This window comes from Oreochromis niloticus, linkage group LG6 (genome assembly GCF_001858045.2).
Source record: "Oreochromis niloticus isolate F11D_XX linkage group LG6, O_niloticus_UMD_NMBU, whole genome shotgun sequence".
Classification (NCBI taxonomy): domain Eukaryota; kingdom Metazoa; phylum Chordata; class Actinopteri; order Cichliformes; family Cichlidae; genus Oreochromis; species Oreochromis niloticus.
This window is the reverse complement of record NC_031971.2, coordinates 9,450,954-9,475,761: the sequence shown is the minus strand read 5'-3', so window position 1 is coordinate 9,475,761 and position 24,808 is coordinate 9,450,954. Positions and strand designations below refer to the sequence as shown.

At 41.2% G+C, this 24,808-nt stretch overlaps 2 protein-coding genes across 6 annotated transcripts in view; both read left to right on the top strand.

Moving 5' to 3' along the window:
- The window catches only part of LOC112841764 (extracellular serine/threonine protein kinase FAM20C), a 35,119-nt gene that overhangs the window by 9,025 nt on the left and 1,286 nt on the right, over positions 1-24,808 (top strand). The gene's annotated exons all lie outside the window — the stretch shown is intronic.
- dnhd1 (dynein heavy chain domain 1) lies at positions 60-24,769 on the top strand. Of its 3 annotated transcripts, none has more exons than XM_025907793.1 (44): positions 60-268; positions 1,007-1,458; positions 1,662-1,859; positions 1,957-2,160; positions 2,262-2,372; positions 2,453-2,609; positions 2,707-2,958; positions 3,222-3,365; positions 5,370-5,475; positions 5,624-5,832; positions 5,913-6,156; positions 6,402-6,559; positions 6,986-7,111; positions 7,237-7,513; positions 7,631-7,758; positions 8,451-8,649; positions 8,739-8,830; positions 8,975-9,197; positions 9,324-9,449; positions 9,576-9,673; positions 9,767-12,863; positions 12,954-13,059; positions 13,191-13,350; positions 13,446-13,728; positions 13,841-15,239; positions 15,533-15,638; positions 15,802-15,916; positions 16,013-16,199; positions 16,510-16,612; positions 16,907-17,035; positions 17,227-17,418; positions 17,625-18,044; positions 18,141-18,564; positions 19,554-19,652; positions 19,735-19,911; positions 20,093-20,271; positions 20,652-21,644; positions 21,738-21,912; positions 22,017-22,091; positions 22,597-22,813; positions 22,933-23,024; positions 23,105-23,254; positions 23,495-24,117; positions 24,213-24,769. In XM_025907793.1, the coding sequence occupies exons 2-44, from the start codon at positions 1,088-1,090 to the stop codon at positions 24,639-24,641; spliced, it is 13,353 nt and encodes a 4,450-aa protein (XP_025763578.1). In that variant the 5' UTR covers positions 60-268; positions 1,007-1,087; the 3' UTR covers positions 24,642-24,769. The 3 variants fall into 3 exon arrangements, with proteins under 3 accessions (XP_025763578.1, XP_025763580.1, XP_025763579.1); XM_025907795.1 differs by lacking the exon at positions 60-268 and adding an exon at positions 278-397; XM_025907794.1 differs by lacking the exon at positions 60-268 and having other exon boundaries at positions 282-1,458.

Here is a 24,808-nt window from a genome sequence, read left to right as displayed (position 1 = left end):
CTGTTTAGAACATTGATTATATTACATTAAATATAGCTTTTATAAGACACTTAATAAACGTTCTGCCACCTAAAAACATAAAAAAAATGTCATACATTGTTTCCTGCTGCTAAATTATTATGCCGAAAAGTAGCGAGGTGAAAGGTCACCACGATAAGTTTAAACTCGGCGTACTTGACTTTCTCAATCAGACCCACCAACTCTGCAGACCAGCGTAAGCGTCTGTGCGTTACTGTGGCAACGAGCCTTAGTAGTGTCAACTTCACAGGTAAGACTCGCCGAAGTATTTGTTAGTTCTTAGTTTAATATTTGGTTTATTAAAAGTAGTTTTTGAGCTTCGGAGCTAACGCCCGCTGCTTTCTAGTTGTGTAAACGCTGAGCTTCACTGTAAACTTGGGTACGGACTACGTCTTTGGTTTACTAAAGTATCTGTTAACTTTTTATAACAAGTTTAGCAACTTGCTAGCGGAGCCCGGCTTTAGCTTATTTGAGGCTCGTCTCCTTATGCTTATTTGAAAGGATAAAATGTCATTTTCAACTGCACGATCTGCCTAAACCAGCGAAATATATACTGTAGCCAAGAGTCTCTTTGTGTGTTTGTTTGTGTTGGATGTACTTGCACTAGACAGTGATTTTACTCGATTTAAATTTGAGAGACTTCCTCAATTTTATCAGAAAGTCCGAATTTTTAAACGTATTGTAGTGTCATCTCAATCATTCCTCTGCTATTCTGTACAGAATTCTTTTTTATTTGATCAATGAAAAGCTCTGAATGAACATCTGTGTGAATGTGGAACTGGTTTAACTAGAAAGAAGTATAAGTAGTAGTACTTTAAAGCTAATCACTACCTAAAATTGTGTTTGCTTCTTACAGTCTGCATACAATTTCATATGCAGTACTTCTGTCTACAGTTTTAAAGCTTAGTTAAAAATGCAGGGTTTATTTACTGTGCCAGTATGGTGTTTGTGATTCAGGCTAAATTTACCTATTTGTCCCCCTCCTCAGAAATTCCAGAGTAAGTCCTATTGCATGATTAACACCGGTTTGTGACACAAGATCTGCTGATGGTATTCCTGGGAGATCAGCATGTTTGCTGACGCCTCACAGGAAAGATCCCGTGATGGATCGTCTCAGAGCTGTGGTAAAGATGTTGCTAGGCCTGGTCACAAGGCGAAGAAAAAGACTCACTCTCCTAAAGTGACTTTACCACCTCTGTGCCCGGAGCCCTTTCGTGTCTTATCAGCTTCTGCAGCCAAGCCCCTGTTCAGTTGTTCCTCTCTGCTCAAAAATGTCCCCTCTGATGGACGTTTGTCATTGGCAGAGTTGCCTCATGTTATTGCTAAAGTAGGACCTGGGATAGCTATAGGTGACACAAAATGGAAAGAAGGACCTCGATTAATGGCCTCAACACTAGGGACGGAAATCCCTGTTAGAATTACTCAGTCGACAACACAGAGGTACATAATAATACTTACGGATAATTAGATTTTGGCTGTTGTGATACTTTTCAATACAGTATTTGTTGGGTGTAAGTGTCATTCCAGATAGCATTTATGTTAAAGATAGTTATAATTTATGGCATCAACAAATAAAATAGTTGTCACACTTCCTGTAAATGAGAGAAACCCCTAAATGAATTTCTTGTGTTTTATTTTTTCAGTATTGAGGAAAAAAGTGAATCAAAAACAGCCAAAGCTTGCAAGGATAAAAAGATAGCAACCTTGAAACATGGGAGGGCTACCAAACCAAGTATGTCTCCCCTCACTGGTGCAGAAGTTGTTCAAACTTTGTTTCAGAAAAGAGACCTGGGAGAATATGAGATTTATTACCTCAAAACAGTGGATGGGGATGCTTACAGGTAAAGGATTTTTAACACTTGAGTTGAGTTTCACAGTTTGGTAAATCTTCCCTTGTCAAACCATAAATCCACTGCCGCATGTCCTCTTTGTTGTTAGACCCTATGACCTGCGAGTTGTCCACTCCAGTGAAGCTGGTCCTGAGCACTATATCTTCACCCCTAAAACTGTCCTGCATGTTACCCAGACGGGTATTGGTGGAACTGTCAGTCTGGCAGAGTGGTATAGACAGTATGTGCTGTGGACAGATTTGCAGAAAATTGCATTTTTCAGGGACTTTAGACTGCAGAAAGCTTTTTTCTGGTAATAAATGTTAATTTTATACCTTTTGCATAACTCAGTGTATAAACTATTTCCTTTTTTCTTTACATTTATTGTTTCCTTTGAATTGTTTTTTTCCCCAGGTGGCATCAAAACACGCGCAAGATAATTTTTCAGCGCCGGAGCAAGAATCTGGAGGACATGCTGCTCATAGCTGTACCTCAGTTCAGGAATGCCCTGCATCTATTAAAAGGGTGAGTTAAAGCCAACCACAGTCTAAAGTCGTCAACTTTGAGACAGGTTCAGATTTTCAACAATAAAATATCTTTGACAGAGTAATTGAAGAACTAAAAGAGACCCACTGGATGCCTCTGGATGTCTGTGAAGGCTACACATTGATGGAATTCAAGAACATACTGATAAGCAAGAATCAAGAGTGTCTGCAGATATTGGAGAAGTTATCACAGTATCACACTCTCATCCTACATATGGTACTACACGACAGTCAACTTTTATGGTTTCATCATAAGAGAGAACAAAGCCTTTTTTTTAATCAAATGATCTCTAAAGACAATTTTATATCCTCAGGTGAAAGAAGACAGCTATAAGAAACACCAGGAGCTGCAGCTACACTTAAAACTTGCTAACGATCCAAAGAGCTTCCACAAACCTATGCATTTGCTCATGGCTCATCAGCGCAAGCTGAAGAAAGAGTTGGCCCAGTCTGAAAGCACCTTGAAGAAATTGGGAAATTTTGCAGCTCTTGTGCATCAGATGATTGTGCAGAGTCTCGTGACAGTCATACTAGAAGATGCTATTTCATTTCTCGATCTATTAAAGGTTTAAAAGGAACTCTTATTAACTCTGTTTGTGGTTGGAAAAAATGTTGATTTTAGCTGTACAAGTCTTTATTTTTCTCTTTCACCCAGTATTTTCATTGTTTACTGTCCTCAAACAATAACCAGAAGAATTACTGATATAAACCTACAATAACTGTGGAGCACCACTGCTGCATGAAGTAACAGATGATGTGTTAGATGAAGTAAAATCACAATGAAGTTATATTTAATGAAATTATCTTCATGTGTATTTTCATTTGTTAGAGGAAGGAACTGACAAAGTGCTCTCTCTTCCACACCGAGCTGCGTTTCAGTGCTGATAATCGGCTGACGGTGGAGCCGCCAATACATCTGTTTAAAGAAGCAGTGAGCCAAGCACTTCTCACTGTAGGAGAATTTATTATTCAGGTAATTCACACGTTTCAGCAGTGTATGCATGCATGCATACACAGGAGCAGTTTTCCTTTTTTGTGATTTTGTTTTCATTTCTGCAACATAATCATGTACAGTGGGGGAAATAATTATTTGATCCTCTGCTGAATTTGTAAGTTTGGTCACTTCCAAAGAAATGAACAGTTTCTAATTTTTATGGTTGTTTCATTTTAATGGAGAGAGACAGAATATCAACACAAAATCCAGACAAAAAACATTACAGAAAAGTTATAATTTGATTTGAAAATTACTGAATAAAATAAGCATTCGATCATCAAGCAAAATACAACTTCGTACTTGGTGAAGAAGAACAGCGGTAACACGTTTCTTCTACTTGGTCACCAGGTTTGCACACATCTCTTTAAATCCTTTAGGTTTTTTTGCTGCTGCTTGGTAACTCGAATCTTCAGCTCCTCCAACAGATTTTCTACAAGATTGGGTCTGGAGACTGGCAAGGCCCCTCCATCATCTTAATGTACTTTTCGCTAGCCACTTCAGTGTTGTCTTGGTGGTATGTTTTGGGTCATTGTTATGCTGAAATGACCCATCTTCAGTGTTCTGACTGTGGAAAAGAGGTTCTCATCCAAGATCTACAGTACATAGCTCAATCCGTTCTCCCCTCAATGTGGGGAAGTCATCCTGCCCCAAAGCAAGCAAAGAAAAACAGCCCAAAATATTATGTCTTCACCTGTGTGCTTGACTCTGGGGATTCTTTGGATTATAGGCAACATTTTTCTTTTTCCAAACACAAAGACCTTGATTTTGGTTTCATTTGACTGCAGCACTTTCAAACCTTCTCTGAATCATTTAGATGTTTACTGGCAAACTTAAGATAGGCCTATACACGTGCCTTCAAGATCTCAATTGCTATTGCTCTATTGCTGTGTAGTGTTTGACCAATGTTTGATCATTAACAAGCTCCTATGATGTAGTTTTGGGCAGATCCACCACCTTTCTCATGATCAACTTCACAAGTCTACAGTCTTGTCCCTGACGTCTTTTCACAGCTCTTTGGCCTTGCCCATTGTGGTAGGGAAGTTGGATTTGTCATAACTAATGGACTGATTAGACTCAAGATGCAGACTCGGAGGAATTAAATTGAGATAACATTAGAATGTGACAACAGAAGGATTTCCAGTTACTGATTCCTAAGCTCTGGTTCAGACAGGTCCGCAGAATATTTCTCCACAGGAATTCTGTCTCTCGCAGTAACTCACTCTGAAAGTACGCAGAGAAGAACAAGCAGATGAGCCAACTTCTCTGTTTCCAGTTTAATGATCAGGCGACAAATGAAGGTCCTCCATCCTAAGTAGTGAACAGCTGATCAATACTGATCACACGATTACCAACATGGGAATTAATCAACTCAGTTGCGCTGACCTGAAGGGCAGAAAGCAGGGGAGAAACATGCCACTGAAACCCAAGGTGTGGTTAGTCATACACAGACACACACATGCACTCACACACAGAGAAAGGAGAGATAGAAATTTCAGAGAGGAGTGAGAGGAAATGAATGAGCCAGCACAGGAGGACTGGAGGACCATGACAGGAATGTAAGTGGTGTGCTTTGATTGATTGGTTGTGATCTGTGTGCCATGAGGGCTGCGTTTTAAGGCAGAAAATAGTTATTTAACTCAATAACATACAGAATACTTTAACTTCTATGTAATTTGTTTTTTCTGGATTTTGTTGAAGTTGATATTCTGTCTCTCTCCATTAAAATAAAACTACCATAAAAATTAGATACCGTTCATTTCTTTGTGAATAAGCAAACTTCAATGTCAGCAGGGGGTCAAATAATTGTTTCTCTCACTCTATGTTCTGTGAATAAGCCTGATTTTAATTTGGCCTTTGAGACTGTCTGCTTGTGTTTACTTCACATCAAACAATTATGCATAGTATAATCACATCAGTGTTTTCTTCATGTTTAGTCAAGCAGCAGCCATGAGTTTGTCTCACATCAGCTTTCATTACTTGTAGAAATGTGATGACTGCGGGTTTTTCCTTGAGGTCAGCAAAGATGTGTTCATCTCTGCTCAGGATTTAAACCATGACTTCAGCTGTATTAACCCTTCTGTAAATACAGGTATGACCTTTTGTATTGGAGTGTTACGGCTCTTAATGTTTCCTTTATATGAGCTCCTTCTGATATAAACCCTCAGTATTGATGTGAAAATGTGCCTGGGCCTGGTCTAAATGTGTCACAGATTTTTTTTTCTTTTTTTCATTCCCAGTGGACAAAAACACTGATGGGAACACTAGTCAGTTTCTGAGAGACATGTCAACTTGCTGGCAGACACTGCCTAAAGTTGCTTTTCCAGTGGTGCAAGGCAACATGGTGCATGGTTGCTACTCTCCTCTCTCCAAAAGCCAGCTAGAGTGGCACATCAGCATCAATGACATCACAAAAGAAGTTGAGAAGGAGCAGTCTAGGATCATGCAGGCAAGACTGTTACTTTCAAGTTCAAGTGTCACTTTCAAACAAATTACATTTATACAGGTATTTTGTTTTTTTCTGGACAGGAAGTCGAACTAGAGATCCAACAGCTGTATGACAGCTACGCATGGGTGGTGCAGATCCATTTGTTTATTTGTCAGTGGAGTCGAGCCTCTTTGGAATCCATGAGGGGTCGGCCTGCGTCAGTGTACGAGGAGAACATTAGGAAGGTGCGCAACTGGGCTGAAAGAATCAGTGCAGCTGACTCATCATTTTCTTCCTCCAATCAGCTGTTCGTCATCCACTGCATCCACACAAAGGAAGCTCTAGGTATGTCTTCATTGAATGAAATGGAAACTGTATCTTGAGTGTAGCTTGAAGATTCAAATACATTCATGTACAAGGACCTTTCTTTGGTCAATTCAGCATAGCTTCAAAAAGGAGGAACTAATTGTTCCGTGACTTTTTAAAATCGTGAAGTGCTTTAATGTTCTGTCCCTCGGTAGATAAATTCATTACTTACGCTTTGTTCTTCATGATAAATGCCCTCCTCGTCTCTCCCTGTGTTTCTCCAGGGCAACGGCTGAGGTTCATCGAAGAGGAAGTGCAAGAGCAACTAGTTGAGCAGATAAGGATGGAGTCAGAGAGCCTCATATCATATTTGGAGGGAGCTACTGCTGAACTCAAGGCAGCACCCCAAGACTTGCGTGACTTCTCAAAATATGCTCTTAGGGTACAGAAACTTTTAAAAATTACTTATTTGCAAAAAAGTGTAGAATATGATAAAATATAGGAAAAAACAGATAGATAACTTTTTAAGGGAAGGAGAAAAAAAGTCCTCAGTAAAGACTTTATGCTACTTTTTTGTGTTGTACCCAAAGAAGGATGGTGGTCAGAACATTCACATCCTCTGGAGGCACCTCTTGTCTTGTCTCTTGACTTCAGCTAAATTATTTACATCAAAGACTGCTTTGTCAGGGTAAATGTGTTCTGAATTTAGATTCCTTTATCCAGGTGATGCTTACTGCATTAAGATCTACATGCTGTTTTTTGAAGGCGCAGTAGTGAAGAACCCTAGTCTCTCTCTCTCTCGCTCTCTCTATCTGTCTGTCGTTAAAATTATAAATCAAAATGTAAATCAAATTTTTTCCTTTGACAGGTGAGGGAATTTGTGAAGGTCTTGCCTGACAAACAGAAACATTTGGAGTACATTCACTCTCTTCAAAACACGATTTGCATGAACTATAGGAATATGACAGAGGCAGAGCTGACTGTGGAAGAAAAGGTCTGAATGCAAAGAAATGGCAAATACGCTATAAATAACCACAATATTAAGTGTATAATAGCTTTACATGGGATGTGAGTGTGCTCAGGTAACGCCTCGTGCTTCCGTTTGTGTTTTATATTTAGATGCTGAACTTGTGGAATTGCTTTATTCCCCTGTTGAAGGAAGCAGACGACCTTGTTTGCCGCCATCATCCTTCAATGGCTAAAGCACTGGACACAATGTTCTCATTTCTGTTCTGTGACCTTAAAAATATCGTCTCTGACTCTACATCTGGACCCTTCCTTGATCCTGGCCAAAATGCCAAAGAGATGATGTCCAAACTGAACTACATGTGCATGCATGTAAACACTCTCAGTGCAAAGCTGGAACTGCTTAGTAGGAGCAGTCAAGAGATGGGAGGTGAGTTGAAGCTATATTTTGAATATTTGAAGGATTGAAAGGTGTGGTTTGGTAAAGATTAAACAAACAGGTGCTTACAAAAAGCATGTTTATTCTCTCTGTTCTGCTTCCTATTAGAACATACAATAGACCTCACCGTATTGACCACAGATGTTCAGAAGGCCGTAGCCCGCAAAGACTTGTGGGAACTGGTAGCAGTGTATACTACATGGCTGGAAGAATGGAAGCCAATGCTTTTTAGTGAGGTAACATGAAATAAATCTTTTTCTGTGTTAAACATATTCAGAGTCAGGAACCGCCTCTCACGTTAATGAGATGACATCTTTTATTTCTTTGGACAAAAAAATTGCAATGGGGTATGGCGATCACAGGTTACCCCATGATACCTTCATGCAAGGCCACGGCTATGCTATGTACATAATGGCTAAAGTCCTTTTTGATGCTTCTGTACTGGTTAATCCACCAGTATGTTCAAGCCCATTAATCAAAATGATACTTTTACTGCTAAAATATAATTAATGTTATATGTGAATTTTTTAATCTGATGTTTTACAAAAAAAATAGTAAATCAAATTATTATTTTTGATCTAGATGTCAAATTACGCTTATTTGCTGGCATTCCTGAACATAAGAATTAGTGGTTGAATGTTATGCTTGATTAATTTTGTTAATTAATTAAAAAAGTCCAGTGTGGTGCCTAAAATTTAGGTATGTTTAAGTAGAGCCGTGAAATCGTTTTTTTTAGTTTTTGACACAAGACATGTTTTTCTGTTTTTATAATAGGTCATCAAATAAATGTATTAAGCATTGTACATACATAAATTATATCTACTGTTATTGAAACTGTATAGATGTATAAATAATGTTTTGTTATTATAGCAAACCCTGAGGTATAAATATTGCCCACAAACAACTAACACATGCATTTTTCTGTCAGGTTGTGGTCTCTGAAGCTCAGGATAAAATTGCAAAGTGGAAGGAGCAGGCTCAATCTTTAACAACCACCATACCTGCCAGTGATGCAGTGCTGCAGGAGATTTTAGGATCTCTGGAAAACATAAGCCATCAGCTTTTAGTCCTGGCCAAGCTGCAGAGCCCCACACTGAAAGAAAAACACTGGAGAGCCATTTTAGAAGGTCAGAGAGTGTGCCTATTCTATAGCACTTCCATACTTCTTAAATCACAGTAAATATAATAGAACTGAAATATATGTTCTCTTTTGCAGACCTGGGCCTAAAATATAAATCAGAGAAGAATGTGACTGTTGCTGATCTCATGTCTCAACAATTTGAAAGTCATCAGAATCTGATTGACAAGGTAAAACACGAGAGAGGTTTTAACTAGAGCAGCTTTGGCAGTTCTGCTAAAGGGAAATAACAGGCAAACAGTCTGCTGAAATAGGTGCTTTTGAAATCACGCATATTGAATCTGACATAAGACGCTGTGTTTTTATTTTGTCAGGTATGCAGATGTGCACAAAGGGAGTGTGACATGAAGCAAACCTTCCAAAAGCTTTGTCACAGATGGGAAGGCAAACTCTTTCAGTTGGATGTATTTGCTCCCCTTTGCGTGGAAACACAGTGCAAACACACTGGATTAACAAAGAAGGGGAAGGCCACAGAAGGCACCCTTCTAAATGTGCTAACTGACAGGAAACACCCCAGTGATCCCAGAGTTACTATAGGTGAGGCTCTAGTCATTGTAAGCATCATTTTTGAAATACCTTCTGGCTGCCCTGCTTGGAGGAAATGTGTAAGTGGTATATTCAGCTTACGTGTTGCTTACATTTGCTTTGTGTTTCCTCACTCAGATCTGGGAGTATACTTTGCTGAGATTGAGAACAGTTTGATGATGCTGTCTACAATGTTAAAGTCCCCATACAGTGTTGAGTTCAGGCTACCACTGGAACACTGGATTCAAACACTACAAGAACTTGGTAAAGCAGCAACTAATTTTATCTAAAAAATTTTTTTAAAGATTAAGAGAGTAAAGAATTTATCTTAAAGTTAATAAAAAGGTCAAACAGACTTGTAAGAATTATTTTCCCTTCAAATATTTGTAGAGCAGCTGCTTGCTTTACTTGAAAGATATCAGCAAATGTGGGCCTTCCTAACCAACATGCTTGGTGGGACATTTTTCCACACTCAAAGAATGGACCTGGTAAGTTTCTGTGCCTTAAACCTGTCATGAATGACAGTTGAGGAAGTCAGTGTGTTTGATTAATGATGATTTTTAATTTTTTTTTTTTTATAGCTGAAGCATTTTCAACCAGTTGATGAGACATTCGAGATAATGATGACCTCTATATCAAACGAACCCCGTGTGTTGAACTTAGTTTCCACTGAAACAAATGGCAGATTTTGTGGTGATAGCCTTTGCCAGGTTCTTCTTAATGGTTTGTCTGCAATGGAAGTCATTTCAAAACAAATGTCAGATCTTCTTGATGACCTCTGTGAAGAGTGTCCCAGATTCTGGTTTTTGAGTGAAGGGGAAGTGATGCAGATACTCTCTTTGGACCCAACACCTTTTGAATTTCAACCCTTTGTGCAAAAATGCTTTAAAGGGGTTCATTTGCTTGAAGTTGACTGTGAAATACGAAGAGATGGTGATTCTATATCTGAGTGCCAAAGGCAGATGAAGGTGATGGGTGTTTTTGGCAGCTTGCAAGAACATGTTGCCTTTCAGTCTCCTTTAGAACCAAATGCAGACGCCTTGAAGTGGTTTTGTAACTTTGAGAAAGAATTAAAGTTGACCATGGTACAGCTTCTGACACAGTGTGCTGTTGTGAGAAAACAGCTCGAACTATCCAGTCAAAATTTCCCAAGTGACACGAAAGCTAGAGACAACCAGCTCCCCAGTGCAGTAGCTGTGCTGGGCCTGCTTTCTGAATATCCTCTTCAGTCCCTTCTGGTGGTGGAGAAGGCAATGTGGTGCAGTGTTGTTCTACAAGCTTTCCAAGAATCGAGCTCAGTGAAGTTCAGCACCATAAAGGCACATATCTCCGCAAAGCTGAAAGACCTTAGCCATTATATAAGAGATGGAGTCACAGGGTCTAAAAGTGGAACTCAGGTTTCCAAGTACACAATGATGTGTCTGCGTGCTTTACTGCAGCTGACAATGGATCATGCAGAGCAGCTACATCGACTCATGGATGTTCCGTGTGCGCGGGAGTCATCTTTTGAATGGCTCAGTTGTATGAAATATTATATTAACTCAGAGGAGAATAATGATCCAACATGCTTTGTGGATATTTTGGGCCATCAAATCCAGTACAGCTTTGAATACTCTGGCCCAGAAGAGTGGGAGATGGTGCATACCCCTTGCACAGACCGGGCAATACTAGGGATTCTCATTGCTCTGACAACCTACAGATGTTGTTCTGTGGGTGGCCCTTCCATGTCTGGAAAAAAAAATACTGTGATCCAGTTAGGAAAAGCACTGGGGCGACAGGTTGTCCTAAAACAGTGTTATCCAAGCATGATGCCTCGTGTTATTCAGCGGATGTTGGTTGGGGCCCTTCAGGCAGGTGCATGGCTTGTGTTGAACTCTGTGGACTTGCTAACACACAGTGATCTGTCGATACTAGGACAGCATCTAGTTGACATACAGCAGTCCTTCAACATGTTAAGAAGAAATAAAAAGGAGAGGCTGAATTGTGAGACAGAGATAAACATTCCTGATGGGGTCGCGGGGTTCACAAATGCTACTGAGTCAGAATGTCACATGACACTTGCAGGAAAACACATTTCTGCCAGCCTCAGCTATGGATGTGTTGCCATCTCATCGAAAGGAAATATATCCAGAGTTCCTGAAAGTCTGCGATTTGCTACAAGATCTGTTGCATTAACACGTCCAGATTACAGAATAATGGCAGAAGTAATGCTGACTTCCATTGGTTTTTCAGACGCGATGTCGTTAAGTCAACGTCTGGTGTCCCTCATTAGCCTGGCTCAAGAGTCCCATTGTCTACCTGATCTTTTCTCTGACAATCACAGCTGCTTTCTTGTTATCCTGCAAAAGATCATCTCAGCTTCTGAAAGACATTTGCAGCAGGTTGTAAGAGAACGAGAAAATTCAATAGAGTCCAAAGATTCACTTGACACTGATCTTATGTCGTCACAAAATGAGCCTATCAAACCTTTTAAGGAGGACGGAAGGAAAACTGAAAAGCCTCCGAAGTCACACCGTTGTTATTTGACGGTTGTACAAAGTTTAATGGAAGAGGAAGCGATTGTCAGAGCCATTCTTTCTGTATTGCTGCCCGAGAAGAAAGGCACCTCACAGTTCTATATCCTTTTCAAAGACGCTTTCCCTATAGCATGCCAGTTTCCGCTTGTCCAACAATTTATTGAAGAAGCTGAAAAGAACCAACTTGAAGATGCACTTAGAGAAGAATTACAACAAAAACACTTCTGTTGTGACACAGACATCATTTGCAATGCTCTTACACTCTACCAGACCATGAAATTGTCTCAGGCAGTTATGCTTATAGGGCCCCCCGGGAGCGGAAAGAGCACTTGTTACACTGCTCTGACTGGAGCACTAAATAGCCTGGCTGCTAAGACAGTGGAGTTGGTTTTTGACAGGGGCAATACGATTAAAGCAGGCTCTCCACAGGCAGATCAAAAGATATCTCTTTCAAACTGGAGCTTTGTTGACACTTTAGTCTTATTTCCTAACGCTATGTCCCATGATGAGATATTTGGCTGCTTCTGTGAAAAGAGAGGATGGATAGATGGAGCTCTGGCAAAGGTGCTGCGAGATGCAGGACGGCGTGAGCATGCAAGCTTTAAACTCTGTAACAATGAGAAGAAAACTGATGAGACAGTAATGGTGAAGTGGCTGGTAATGGATGGGGAGCCTGTGGGGAAGCCTGGCTGGCTAGATTTCCTAACCATGCTGTGCAGTTCTCAGGATGGATTTCTGGGTCTGTCGTCAGGTGAGACATTGTTGTCTCAGTCAAAACTAAAGCTCCTTATGGAAGTCACTGACCTATGCAATGCAAGCCCCTCTGCAGTGACCCGCTGCAGCCTTCTTTATGTCACAGGAGATGATCTGTGGAAGTCTGTGTGGAAGAGTGAAATAGATGCTCTATCCTTTAAATACAAGCTAGATGACAGAATTGTGAAAATGTGGAATCACTTGGCTGAAGATCTTTTCTCTAGCACCCTTCATTTGCTTGGGCAAAGGAGTTTAACCTCTGCAATCCACACTGAAAGAAAATCTTGCAAAGCCCCCACATACGGACTGCAAGAAGTCATGTCATTTGTCAGGATCTTGCATGCCCTCCTACAACATTTTGGGAAGGAAGTAGAAAAACCTGAGTCAGTGGCACATATCGACACAAGAGGTAAAATAACTTCTCACAAATGTAAAACCCTGTAAGCATGGCATAATTATGTTACACTTACAAAAATGTCATGTCTTTCCCCTCTACCAGATATGCCTCCAGCAGCCACAGGTGCCCAAAGTAAGCAGGAGCAACTCAGCAGAAACATTTTTCTCTTGGCTTATATCTGGGGATTTGGTGGTCGCCTTCATTCTCGGTAAGATTTTTTTTTATTAAACTTTTTTGCTTGGTCACACATTATATATTTACACATATTGAGTTCTACTACCGCCTGTCAATGTTACTCTCTGTAACCAGCGTTCTTCATATATTTCTGTTTTTATTTAGCCACTGGCCACAGTTTGATTTATTAGCGCGCCAAGTGCTCCTTACTTGCAGATACAAAATTGTGGTCCCTGATGAAGTCAGTGTGTATGAACACTTCTTTAGTATCGACACTAAGATGTGCCCCAAGAATACGCTGTCGACAGGCTCTGTCATTCCAATGGTTTGTACTTAACATTGTACCTACTATACTTAGAATACATACAGTATTTGTCGCTGCTTTTGAATATTTACAGGTGTCTCAAATGTTTTTCATAGTACAGGAAATACACATATCTCCTGAACCTCATGCTGGAGGCAAAACAGCCAGTTTTGGTTTCTGGAGAGCCTGGCTCTGGAAAAACCACACTGTGCCAAACTGTGTTGACTTTTGACAAACCACACATTAACCTACCAGCGAGTCCACTTCTGAGCTCCAGAGACTTTCACACTATACTGAAAAGCATCAGATGCCAGAAGAACTGTAAAGAGACTACTGGCTTCATGGCAAACCAGCCACGCTTGTTTTTGTTTGTTGATGATTTACATGAAGCCCTCTGCGGTGAGTAACAAAATTTATAACAGGATTCATGTGAATTTATGTTCAGTTTGAACCAGATTTTGTACAGTGTGAATCTTTATGTTGTCATTATGCCTGTCAATTTTGTTCATAGACGTCTTTGGAACATCTGCAATGGCTCTAGAGACACTAAGACAGAGTATTTCAAAAGGAGAGATTCTAACGTTTGACACCTACAGCTCCAAGTTGTTACAGTCGGGAACTATCAGCTACCTGGCTGCATGCTGTATATCTGGATTGGATCATTCCCACAGCGGTGTTATATCCCCACGGCTCTCACGCCTGTTTTCTGTCTTTGTGCTTGATGGCGTATCCCCAGACATTTTAATGTCTATCTATTCTCCCTGGCTAAAAATCTGGCTCAATGAAATGCCACTTAATAGGCACATTGGTGAGGATATGCCATCTTGCATCGTCACTGCTACTAATGAGCTGTATCATGCAGTAAGTGACAGATTTCAGCCCTCTGTGCAGAGGCCTCATTTCATATTTTCCCATCGTGATCTTCAGAAGGTGTTTCAGGGGATGTACCTATGGAGCTCTGTAATCTCAAACAAGGAGAACAAGAAGGTTTCACAACCAGGCTTTGCTCCAGCATCGGTTCTCAACATAGTACAGGTGTGGATGCATGAGTGCATGCGTACTTTCAGTGACAGATTGTGCTCAGAGAAGGATAGAAAAACTGTTGTGTCACTCATAGCCAAGACAGCAGCAACACACTATGGAATGAAAGTGGCTAATGAAATTGATGGGGACAGTCAGCCAGCAGGTGAAAATACAGACCCTGTAGATCTGCCTAAAGGTGTAAACCAGCAAAGCCAATTGCACAGCGCATTAACTAAACCTGAAAACATCCGTCAGCAACCACAGATTCTTCAGCATCTGGAAGACACGATGGCACGGCTTGCGTTTGGTCCTGATCTCTCTGAGGCCCTTAAATCGATAAAAGAACAACAGTATTTTAAATTTAGCCCTTCTTATCAGGAGCAAGACCTTGATACCCTAGTGCAAAAGCTGTGTGTACTCACGGACGGAAAAGAAGAAGGCGAAGGACCTGACCGCAGCATCACAACCAAATACATTGTACACAGACAGAGGGTGAGTCAGTTGTTACACATTATCAGGGCTTTGCTGCTACCTCGAGGTCACGGAGTGCTGATTGGCTCAGACAGGGGCACAGGCCGCAAAACCACTGTGTGTTTAGCTGCCCACCTTACAGGCTATGAGCTACTAGAGATACATGCTGGCAATGAAAATAATCTTCATGAAATCCTGAAAGAAGCTGGGAATCAGACTAGGTCAGATGGAATCAATGTCATCATACTGGTCCATGAGGAAATCAGCCAGTCTGTCAGAGAAGAATTACTGGTACTGATGGCTCACGGTGCCTGTCCAGCACGCTACACAGAGGAAGAGCTGAGGGACCTTGTTTCCAGAATGACTGCAGCAAAATACTCACGAAGATATCTTATGGACAACTGGATGTTTGAGAAGTAAGAGGAAAAAGTAGCTGATCTATTGCTCATCATGTTAGAGCTAGGTTATCACCACATAACTCTCCCAAAACAGACCTAAATACGTTTGGTATAGTCAGTGTCAATTTAAATGTACTTAAATACAGTATGTAAAGTGATGGTATATGTTTATGTAACACTCAGTTATACTGTAGATTTGGATAAAACGTTTATAAGAAGGGATATATTGGAAAAAATGTTTTGCAGTCAGTTTTTAAGCCAATGTGTGCAAACATTTAAACCAGATGTACTGTTTTTGTTTTTTAACAAAGGCGTTTGAGTCAAGTCCACAGAAATATCCATGTATTCCTGCTAATGCCATACAGCATGTCAGAAAGCACTGACATACCTTCCAAAAATGAAGCCCAAAGCTGGGTTGTAAGTATTTTCATTGAATCCTATGCCTCTATTTCATACCAAAAAACCAACTCAAACACTAAACTACTTTTGAAAGTCTGCAGTGTGGCCAAAAGAGCTAACAGCTTTTCAAATTGGCTCAGGGTTTATTCCTAATTTAATTTGAGCATTACTTGTTGTACAGGGACAAATGGCCAAGGCCCTAAGGCACAGCTGTTGTGTAGAGGTGTACCAGCCGTGGTCTAACCAGTCTTTGGTGGAAGTTGCTGTTCAGTGCCTCAAAACAAGCGCCTGTAAAAGTGAGACACAACACCAGGATTAATCTAAACCCCTGCTTTTCTGTTTTTCTCTCGACTGTAGCGAGACATTACCTTTGTCCTTTTTTTTTTATTAAGTGGTTCGAGAAAGCTCAGAGGCCAGCCTGTCTGTAGCTATGGCAGGGATCCATCAGTCTGCATACCAGTATGCTTCTGTCCTTCTAAGAAATCAGCCTTTCAGTCCTCGGACTTATATGGAGTTCATTGCCCACTTTGGTTACCTCTGCAGCCACCTGCACAAGCAGTGCCAGGACAAAGCCAACAGGTACCTCTGAGACCAGGAGGTTTCCCTCTTTTCCTTCCTTTATCTCCATTATTTGATATCCTGCTGCACATATAACAACACATTTGTGAAAATATTTCTGTGAGCACCTTTTTTCCTGTTAAAGCCAACTTATAATTGGTACAAAAAGCACCAGTTTATATCACAACTGTACCACAGACTACATCCTCTACAAAATGTCACACAGCTACATGAGTCACAGTAACCAAAACCAGCAGGCTAACATCCTGTTATGTTTTAAACAGAAATGACCATGTTTGTCCACAATAATATTTATATATATATTTTTTAGAATTGCTGCTGCTGGGTCTCGTTTGGATGCAGTGAACAACACATCCATGCAGCGTAAAGAGCACTTAATAAGTGTGCAGAAGATGGTTTCTGAAACAGAACAGGTAAAGTGGAGAACTTTAGCATGTACTGTTTTACTGTCTGCTACACAAGGTTATTCACATTGAAAAGTTATGTAAAAGATATGTTTGTTCATCACACTTCAAATGCTTATGGAGGGGGTGAAGAACATACTACACATCAGGGAAAAATGTAGTTTTAAAGAACATGTTATGCTAAAGTAACCTCCGCTAATATTTCAGTTTAAATGTGCAACATTCAGTTTATAGCACATCAGCAGCAAAAAATTATTTGTTTAACTACATACACGCCACGCCTCCCCCCTCTCTGTCCTGCAGTGTGAGAAAGAGCTCCTTCAAGCTGTAGAAGATCATAAGAAACTGTTTGAGGAAGCCTTTGAGAAGTGCGCTGCAGAGGAACAACAACTGTGTTACCTGGAGGAGCAGATTAATCAGGCTCAAAAACAGGTCAATTTATTTTCTTTTTGTTACAATAAGTGGCTCTAAATCCTTTAAGTAATTGAAAGCATTTCTTCACCCATTATAAAATAGGTTTTTTTTATTCATTTGAGGTAGTTTGACAGAACAAAACTGGGAACATTTAATAGTAGTGTTGCACAAAAATGAACTTTAGGTTCACATGTAATTTTTTCCCCCAGATAAAACCCGCATTCTTGTCAGGCCTTCAGATTCTTAAGTGTTTGGATCCATCAGATGTGGAGGAGGTGCGCCACTACAGAGACCCACCTGTGGGAGTTGTGCAAGTCATGGATGCTATTTGTTTGCTGTTTAGTCATCCACCAGGCTGGGAAAGTGCTAAACAACTTCTTTCCCAAGCAGACTTTTTCCAGGTGGGAAGAAAAATGTCTTGCAGCAAATTTCTTATAGATTTCACTGATTGCAGTGGTCAGTGAATTAAATAGAGTATCACAAGTGGGTAAAAATAAATCTGATGTTGTGCCATCATTTATCAGTTTGTGTAGTTATCTTCCAGTTTATTTGTCAATGTAGCTTTGAGGCTCTAATCTTACTGTCTTGCTAACGTCTCCTTGTGCAGGAGCTGGAATATTTTGACCGCTACAACCTGACGAATGAACAGCTGCAACAGCTTGGACAGATAGTTCACAGTCCCCAGTTTGTGCCTGAGGCTGTGCGAGAGGTCAGTAAGGCCTGCGAATCCCTCTGTCGATGGGTCCAGGCTGTGTATGAGTACTGCTGTGTTCAGCAGCGAGTGTTGCTAAAGCAGCAGTTGGAGGTGCAGGCTGCAGAGACGAGAAGTCGGTTGAATCAAGCCGAGCAGCGCAAGCAGGAGGCCTACAGCTCACTGGAGGCCATTGAGCTTCATCTGCAGTGTGTTCAAAATGACCTGATGGAACAACTGATGCTGCTACATGAAGCTGAAAGTGCAGAGCGAGAAGCTTCTGCATGTGCTGGGCAGTGTGAGACGTATGGTGAAGTTTGGAGGGCTGCTGCTCAGGTAATTAGCAAACATTGTGCATCACTTGAACATTTAACATACTTATTTTTGTATTTTTCTTTATTGAAAATGATTTTTTCTCCGTTTTCTGCCCAGGACACAGAGTTACGTAATCAAAGCGTGCCAGGAGACGCCCTGCTCTTGGCTGCGATCATCTCGTATTTAGGCCCTTTTGGACCTGATATACGCACCGAACTGCTGCGCAAGTGGCGGACTCTGTGCCAGACAGGAAGCATCAACATAAACCCCAACGACCCCAGAACCTCTCTGTTTACACAGCTAGACACTGTATCTGGTTCCTCATCTCTTGGTTTTCCCATCCCTGTAACTGAGAGGTTGCAGTTGCCTTTGGGTCAGGCATTAGGGATGAATGAGTGGCAAACTGAAGACACTCTCTCTGCCAGGCTGGTGGTTAAGCTGTTGCTGTGTGGATACAGAAGTACCTACATCCAGCACTGGCCTCTACTAGCAGACAGCCAGCAACATCTGGAGATGAAATTTAAAAATAGGCTCATCCCAGGTATGTGCCGACATTTACAAAATGTCCTTAGTTAAAACAGGATTGATTCACTTAGGCATGGACCCCACAGAACCTCTGAAGGTGTGCTGTGCTATTATCCGTTAGCTTCTTTGCAGAAGACCATTAGATTGTGTAACGTGTGAGATAGGACCTCCATGAATTGCACTTGCTGTTTTAACAAATCCCACAGATGTTTGATCAGATTGGATGAGTCAAGACCTTGAACACTTTTGGGACATTCATCAAAGTTAAAGTTGTTGAAATGTAGCATTTTGTATGAGCATGCTGAAAGAGGCAATAGGAAAGACTGTCGCCATGAAAGGTCGTGCATGGTGTAAACAGTGTTTATGTAGGTAGAATGCGTAAAAGTAGTATCTGCATGAATGCAATCTCAGCTCTTCCAGCACTGCACAGAGAAGCCAGAGACTCTACTGGCCTGCTACCTTCTTTTAGTTCAATATGCTGCCATCTCATCCCCAGATGGTAAATGGTATTCATCAGACCAGCCCTTCTGCTCTTGTTCTATTGTTTAGTTCCAACAATCATGTGTCTAGTGTAGGTGCTTGTGTACAAGGATCCACATGGAGAACATTGATATGAAGTAGCAAACAGGAAGTACTGCGTAGAGTGAACATCCCACAAGACTTGCTTTTCTGGAGACTTATCTAGCCATCACAGTTTGTTTGTTACAATGTAACACATGCATGTTTTTATACTTCTGACACATCAGTTTTAAGAACTGACTGTTTATTTTCTGCCTAATATACTCCTAATATAATCCTTTCATAGGTGACACAAGACAAGCAATGTTACTCACTTCACCTGTTAGTGGTTTGATTGCTGTGGCTGATTGTTTTATCCACTGCATGCTTGTTACCCTTTTTATTTCTATACAAAAAATGTTTTTATGATTTTTAAATCACACAACTCCATGTAAGACAGTGTCTGAATTGTATTGGACCAGTGCATGATAAATATCTACTCAACAGGAAAGAACACAAAGCTTGAGGAAGAAATAGATTTTGGGATGGTAATTTGTGGAGATGACGTGGAACTGGTGCACAAGCTGGACCAGGCTGCTGAGAAAGGTGACATAAGAAAAATACAAGTGAAAGCTGATAGTGTGTTTTTTTTCACCATAATAATCATTTTTAATCTTTTGGTTTGTAGGTTTGAGAGTACTGGTTACTCATGTGGAGCGTGCAATCCCCAGTCCTCAATTCCTGGCCAAGTTGTCGCGTCCTGCTGGATGTTACTTTCCAGGATTAAATCAACCTATTAAGATGGTCCATCCTGAGTTTTGCCTCTTCCTCAGCACATGTCTGCCAATTAGACTACTTAACAGTGGTTAGTTTGATTAGTGGCAACAATTTAACTTTACACCAGATTTCATTCCTGATTTTATTTGTAGAGCAAGTAAAATAAATGAGTAAAGACATTTGTCTTGGTTAACACCAAATGTTAATATAGAGACTGGAAGTTCTCTGGAAAACTTTTAGAGAGCAGTTTTCTTGTTCTTGTTCTGTAGGGATCCATCCATCTATCTTGGCTCAGATACGTGTGGTTGACCTCTCTCTGAGCTCAGAAGACATCCCAGAGCTGATGCTGACACAGCTGCCGCAGCCTGAGTGTAAGGAGCTGCTGATTCAACACTTGCAATTCCAGAATTACAAACAGGAGCTGCAGGAGAAACTGGCCACAGAGGAGGTGACTAGACCAGCCTTTTGCATCATACTGATGCCAAGTGACTTACCTTGTGTTAAACAAAACAGTATTGAATGTAAAGTAGTTTAAAACCCAATCCATCATGACCATATAACGAGCCTGCTTATGCTGTAGTTCTTCTGAAAATTGTGCATTTTATATCATGTCATGTTCATGTTATAAGCTGAACACATTCATGCAGAATATTTAGTCCTGATTTTATTGCCTATTTTATCACTGGTATTGTACTTTGCACCAGTTGTGTCCTGAATTTTTAAGGTTGGTTGTATTTTTTTTCAGTCAAACTGCAATGTCAGCTTTAAGTCTTACCTGAAAGTCTTGTTATGTTAAATTTTAATAGTTATTTCCGATTGTCATCTTAGGACGCTCTAATGGGTTACATCCTGCAGTCTAACACTGTCCTGCTGCAAGACCCGGATTTTCTTCCCCGTGTAAAAGTTTGTCAAGAAGTGACGAAGAAGCTGCAGGATGAGATGAAGCAGCTGAGGGAGCAGCTGGAGCACCATGAGTCCCTGCTGGCAGTGCCTCGCCACTTAGTGAGGCTGGGTGCCGCCCTCTACCAGACCCTGCAGGCTGTGTCCAGTCTTTCCCCTGCCTATTATTTCTCCCTACATGGCTTCATCACTGTGATGCAAGAAGCTTTCACTGGGAAGGACAGGATAGTAGGGAAAGTTCCAGGGAGCATAATACAAGAGTTGATAAACACCATGGTAGTCAAAGTGCTGGTACAATACAGGCCTTGTCTTTTCAAGACCCATGCTGCTGTTCTGAAGCTGCTTGTGTCTTTGGCCCTGCTCCAGCACAACCAGCTGTGCTCTGAGGGTGAGAGGTTGGCCTTCCTCATAGGCCTTGGAGACACACAGCATCCTGGGACTGATTCACCATCCTCCATCGCTGATCTTCCCAGCTGGATTTCCCCACTTATCCACTCAGAGCTACTTCGCTTGGAAAAGATTCCTTCATTCAGAGGCCTAATTGCCTCACTCTGTGCTTCCCCGAAGCAATGGCAGGAGTACCTTCACTTTCCTTCCTCTACAGTGTTAGGGCCTGTTCCCTGTCGTTCTCACTGCCATCTCTCTTTGCTGCAGCGGGCTCTCCTCTGGAAGACCATGATCCCCGACTGCCTGGAGGGACTAGCAGATGCCATAAATGCCTGTCAACTCTGCCTGCCTCAAAAGAAAGCAGAGACTGAAGCCCCTCTCATTGGGAACCCAGAGGCATTCTCACTATATTTGGTCAAACATAAGGAGCCCATCATTCTTACATTGCCCAATCCAAATAGAGATATGCAGACAAGCGTTGAGCCTCTTTGTTTAATAAACCAGTTGGCCAAATGTGTACCAGGAAAAAAAGAGGTGACAGCACAGTTTTGTTTTGTTTTTTAATTTCTGCTATTATAGAGTTACACCTGTAATACAGTGCTTGATGCATTTCTTTCTATGCTTTAGGTTCAGGTGAAAGTCCTTTCCTTTTGGGCTCTCTGTGACAGAAATCTCTTCCTTTCAATGCTGGACAAAGCTGCTAATGACGGCCACTGGTTGGTGTTTAACAACAGTCATCTGTTAGAACAACTGGATGATGAAGTAGTGGCTAAACTCAGTCATGTAATCTCCTCAGTCAAAGGTAGGGGGTAAATCAAAATCAGTTTAAATTTATTTCTAGAACTTGTCCAGTCTTTATGTTTGTGGATGCTTCTGCCTACTTATGTGCCTCATCCTATTATACAGAGAAGCCTTGTCTGAGTCACCCCTGCTTCCGATTGTGGTTTATAACTCAAGAAAACACATCACACCTCATACCAGGTAGATCTATTATGTGCTTTTTCAAATATTCATTTCCATCTGTTCTATTTTACTCTAAATGTGACCCTAATTTATGAAATAAAGATCTTGTTATACTGAAGCATACTTTTGTCTTGACAGTGAACAACTGTTAAAAGTAGCATCACTGTTGGTCCATTCAGCTTGAAGATTAAAATGTAACTCTGTACTTTAGTTCACTTCCAACTTTTTACAGTGTAAGGAGAGCTATTTTCCACAAGTATATGTAAAAGATTCCTAAAGTGAAGCTTTTGCAAAGACCATGATATGGTTTGTTTTTAGTCTCAGAGTGATTTATGTAGGTCGGCAGTGACCAAAGGTGCACTTACACATTTCGTTTCTCCTATGCTCTTTTTCCAGTGTGTAATATTGGCTGGCGTGGTGGAAGTGTGTGTTATAAATGTGCTTTCAGAAAAACTGCTACTCTAGTTCTGCTCTTGTTGTAATAATCATAATGATTGAAATGACTGTCTTTATTTTTAAACAGCGTCAGTGCGAATGTGTGCTCTGCATCTGGTCTGTGATTCTTCCTGGGATCTGAAGGAGGAGCTGAGCTGTTCTTTGCGACAGGTGGCATCCATCAGTCAGCCACAGTCGGCTGTCATGGCTGACAACAAGTCACTCCTCCGCTGCGCTATCTTTCACTCTGTCTTGGTGCAGCGACAGACCTATAAGTATTTAGGCCAAGGAAGAATCTATCACTGGTAAGGAAGTAAATATGCATCGTATAAATTGTTTATGATGGAGAGGTAGAGGTGTTGTATGATGTTTAAATATTTATAATCTAAATAAATGTATACATTTTTTTCTTGTTTTTTTGAAGGAGTCAGGAGGACCTTCATGCTTTAGTGGATGCATATATTCATGTTGCCCATCTGTGCCATGACAAGACTAAGGTTTTGCAATATTTAGCAGGTGAAACAATATGAAAATAGAAAACCGGGCCCCTAATTCAGTTACTGCTCGATTAATTAACTTTTGCTTTCCATTCGTAGTTAGTCTAGTGTATGGTGGCCATGTGACAGACTCTGCAGATTTGGAGGTGTTGGAGAACATTGCTGAGACCTGCTTCACTACAGTTTCACGTCACTTGAACAGCGGACCGCACATCCTTTCAAAACTTGTCAGAACTTCTGGTCACTCTGGTAACTGAACAGTTTTCTACCAATTTAACTAACATGGCACTATTGATGAGCAATGGTTCCATTTTTTCTTTAAAGCTCTCAGAGTACTGGTGCATCAATACTGCACCAAAAAGAGACTGAATTCCGGACTTAAAGCTGGTGTGTGTGTGTGTGTGTGTGTGTGTGTGTGTGTGTGTGTGTGAGAATGTTTTCTGTTGGCTGTTCTGTGGAAAATAGATTTGGGATGTTTTATGTCCTCAGATTTGTCTGGACAGCTGCAGGTCGTGGAGCATGGTCTGTGGGAATCAGCAAACATCAGCGAGCCCGTGGTGCTGGGCTTCAGTGCTGACATAACGACTGAGATAATCAAGATCAACAGCTACAACATGACCATTTTACTACGGACCTCGCAAACTCCCCTTCGATCAGTAAGGTGTTTTCGCACCCAAGAAAAGCAGCTTGCTATGCTGCCAGCATTCAGCGATGCCAAAGTCAGACTGGAGGGTCTGAAGCGCTACCTCACAAGCAAGAATGAAAGTGCAGTAACAAATGCAGGAGCTCTTTCTCGCGGTCCTGTGCGGGACTTCCTCCAGGCTGAGTGGGATGATCTCATTGATTCGGTGTCCTTGCTCCTCTCACAGCTGCAGCAGCCTGTTCAGTACTCGCTAACCTTCGCTTCCCTCCTCAAGCTCACTGACTTGTCTGCCTTGGAGAGGAGGGCAGAGTTGCTCAGTGCTTATCTGTGGCGTTATGGTGCTTCAGATCCACCTGGTGCTTATCGACTATCTGCTTTTAAAAACGCCAGAGGCCTGCTGGTGGCAGTGATGAGAGAGGCTGCTCAAGTAAATCGTAAATATATCACTGATATAATTCTACAGTTCCAGGTAAAGCATTCAAATAAAATTATAGTAAACACTTATTTCCTTACCAATAAACATGTTAGTAAGGATAATAAGCTCTGATGTTCTTGTCCACACAGGTTCTGTCTTACAGCACATACCCCGTCTCACTTCCTCTGGATGCTGTGTATTTGTGTGGCCTGGAACTTAAAGGGGCAGCATGGGATACACAACTGCAAGTCCTACAGGACACAGTCTCTCCGCAGTCTTGCTCAGAGCCACTTCTTTGTGTTAAAGCTCAAGTCAGGAGCACGAACAGTTCCCATGATACAGCCCCCTGTAAAAGTTCATATTTAATGGATAACAGGAATGTTCGCTGTGCAGGCGTCGTTCCCTTAACTACCCCTCAGGTACCAATCTACCACTGCCCACTCTATCTGGACGAAGGGTTGGAGAGTGGAAACTCAGGACTGGCTGATGTTAACGTTATCACAAAAGTCCCCCTTCATACCAAGCTAGATCCTCTTCTGTGTAGTTTGAGAAGGGTGAGACTAGTGAGCAGACTCTGACTGTACTCAGCTGCCTTATCTTCTGTGATTGTCAAATGAACTGATGCAAAGATTGTAGTATACAGTATGTTATGAGGACTGATGCTCCTGTGATTTTATGTGAACCTTCAAATAAATTTATAATTCCACTTTCATGTCTCTTCATTCTTGTTCTGATAAAAAAATGA

Coding starts and splice junctions, on each gene's coding strand:
- dnhd1 (XM_025907793.1), top strand. CDS start 1,088: ATGTTTGCTGACGCCTCACAGGAAAGATCCCGTGATGGATCGTCTCAG. Junction 9,450..9,575: donor TCAAACACTACAAGAACTTG/GTAAAGCAGCAA, acceptor AAATATTTGTAG/AGCAGCTGCTTGCTTTACTT. Junction 19,653..19,734: donor GGACCAGGCTGCTGAGAAAG/GTGACATAAGAA, acceptor TTTGGTTTGTAG/GTTTGAGAGTACTGGTTACT.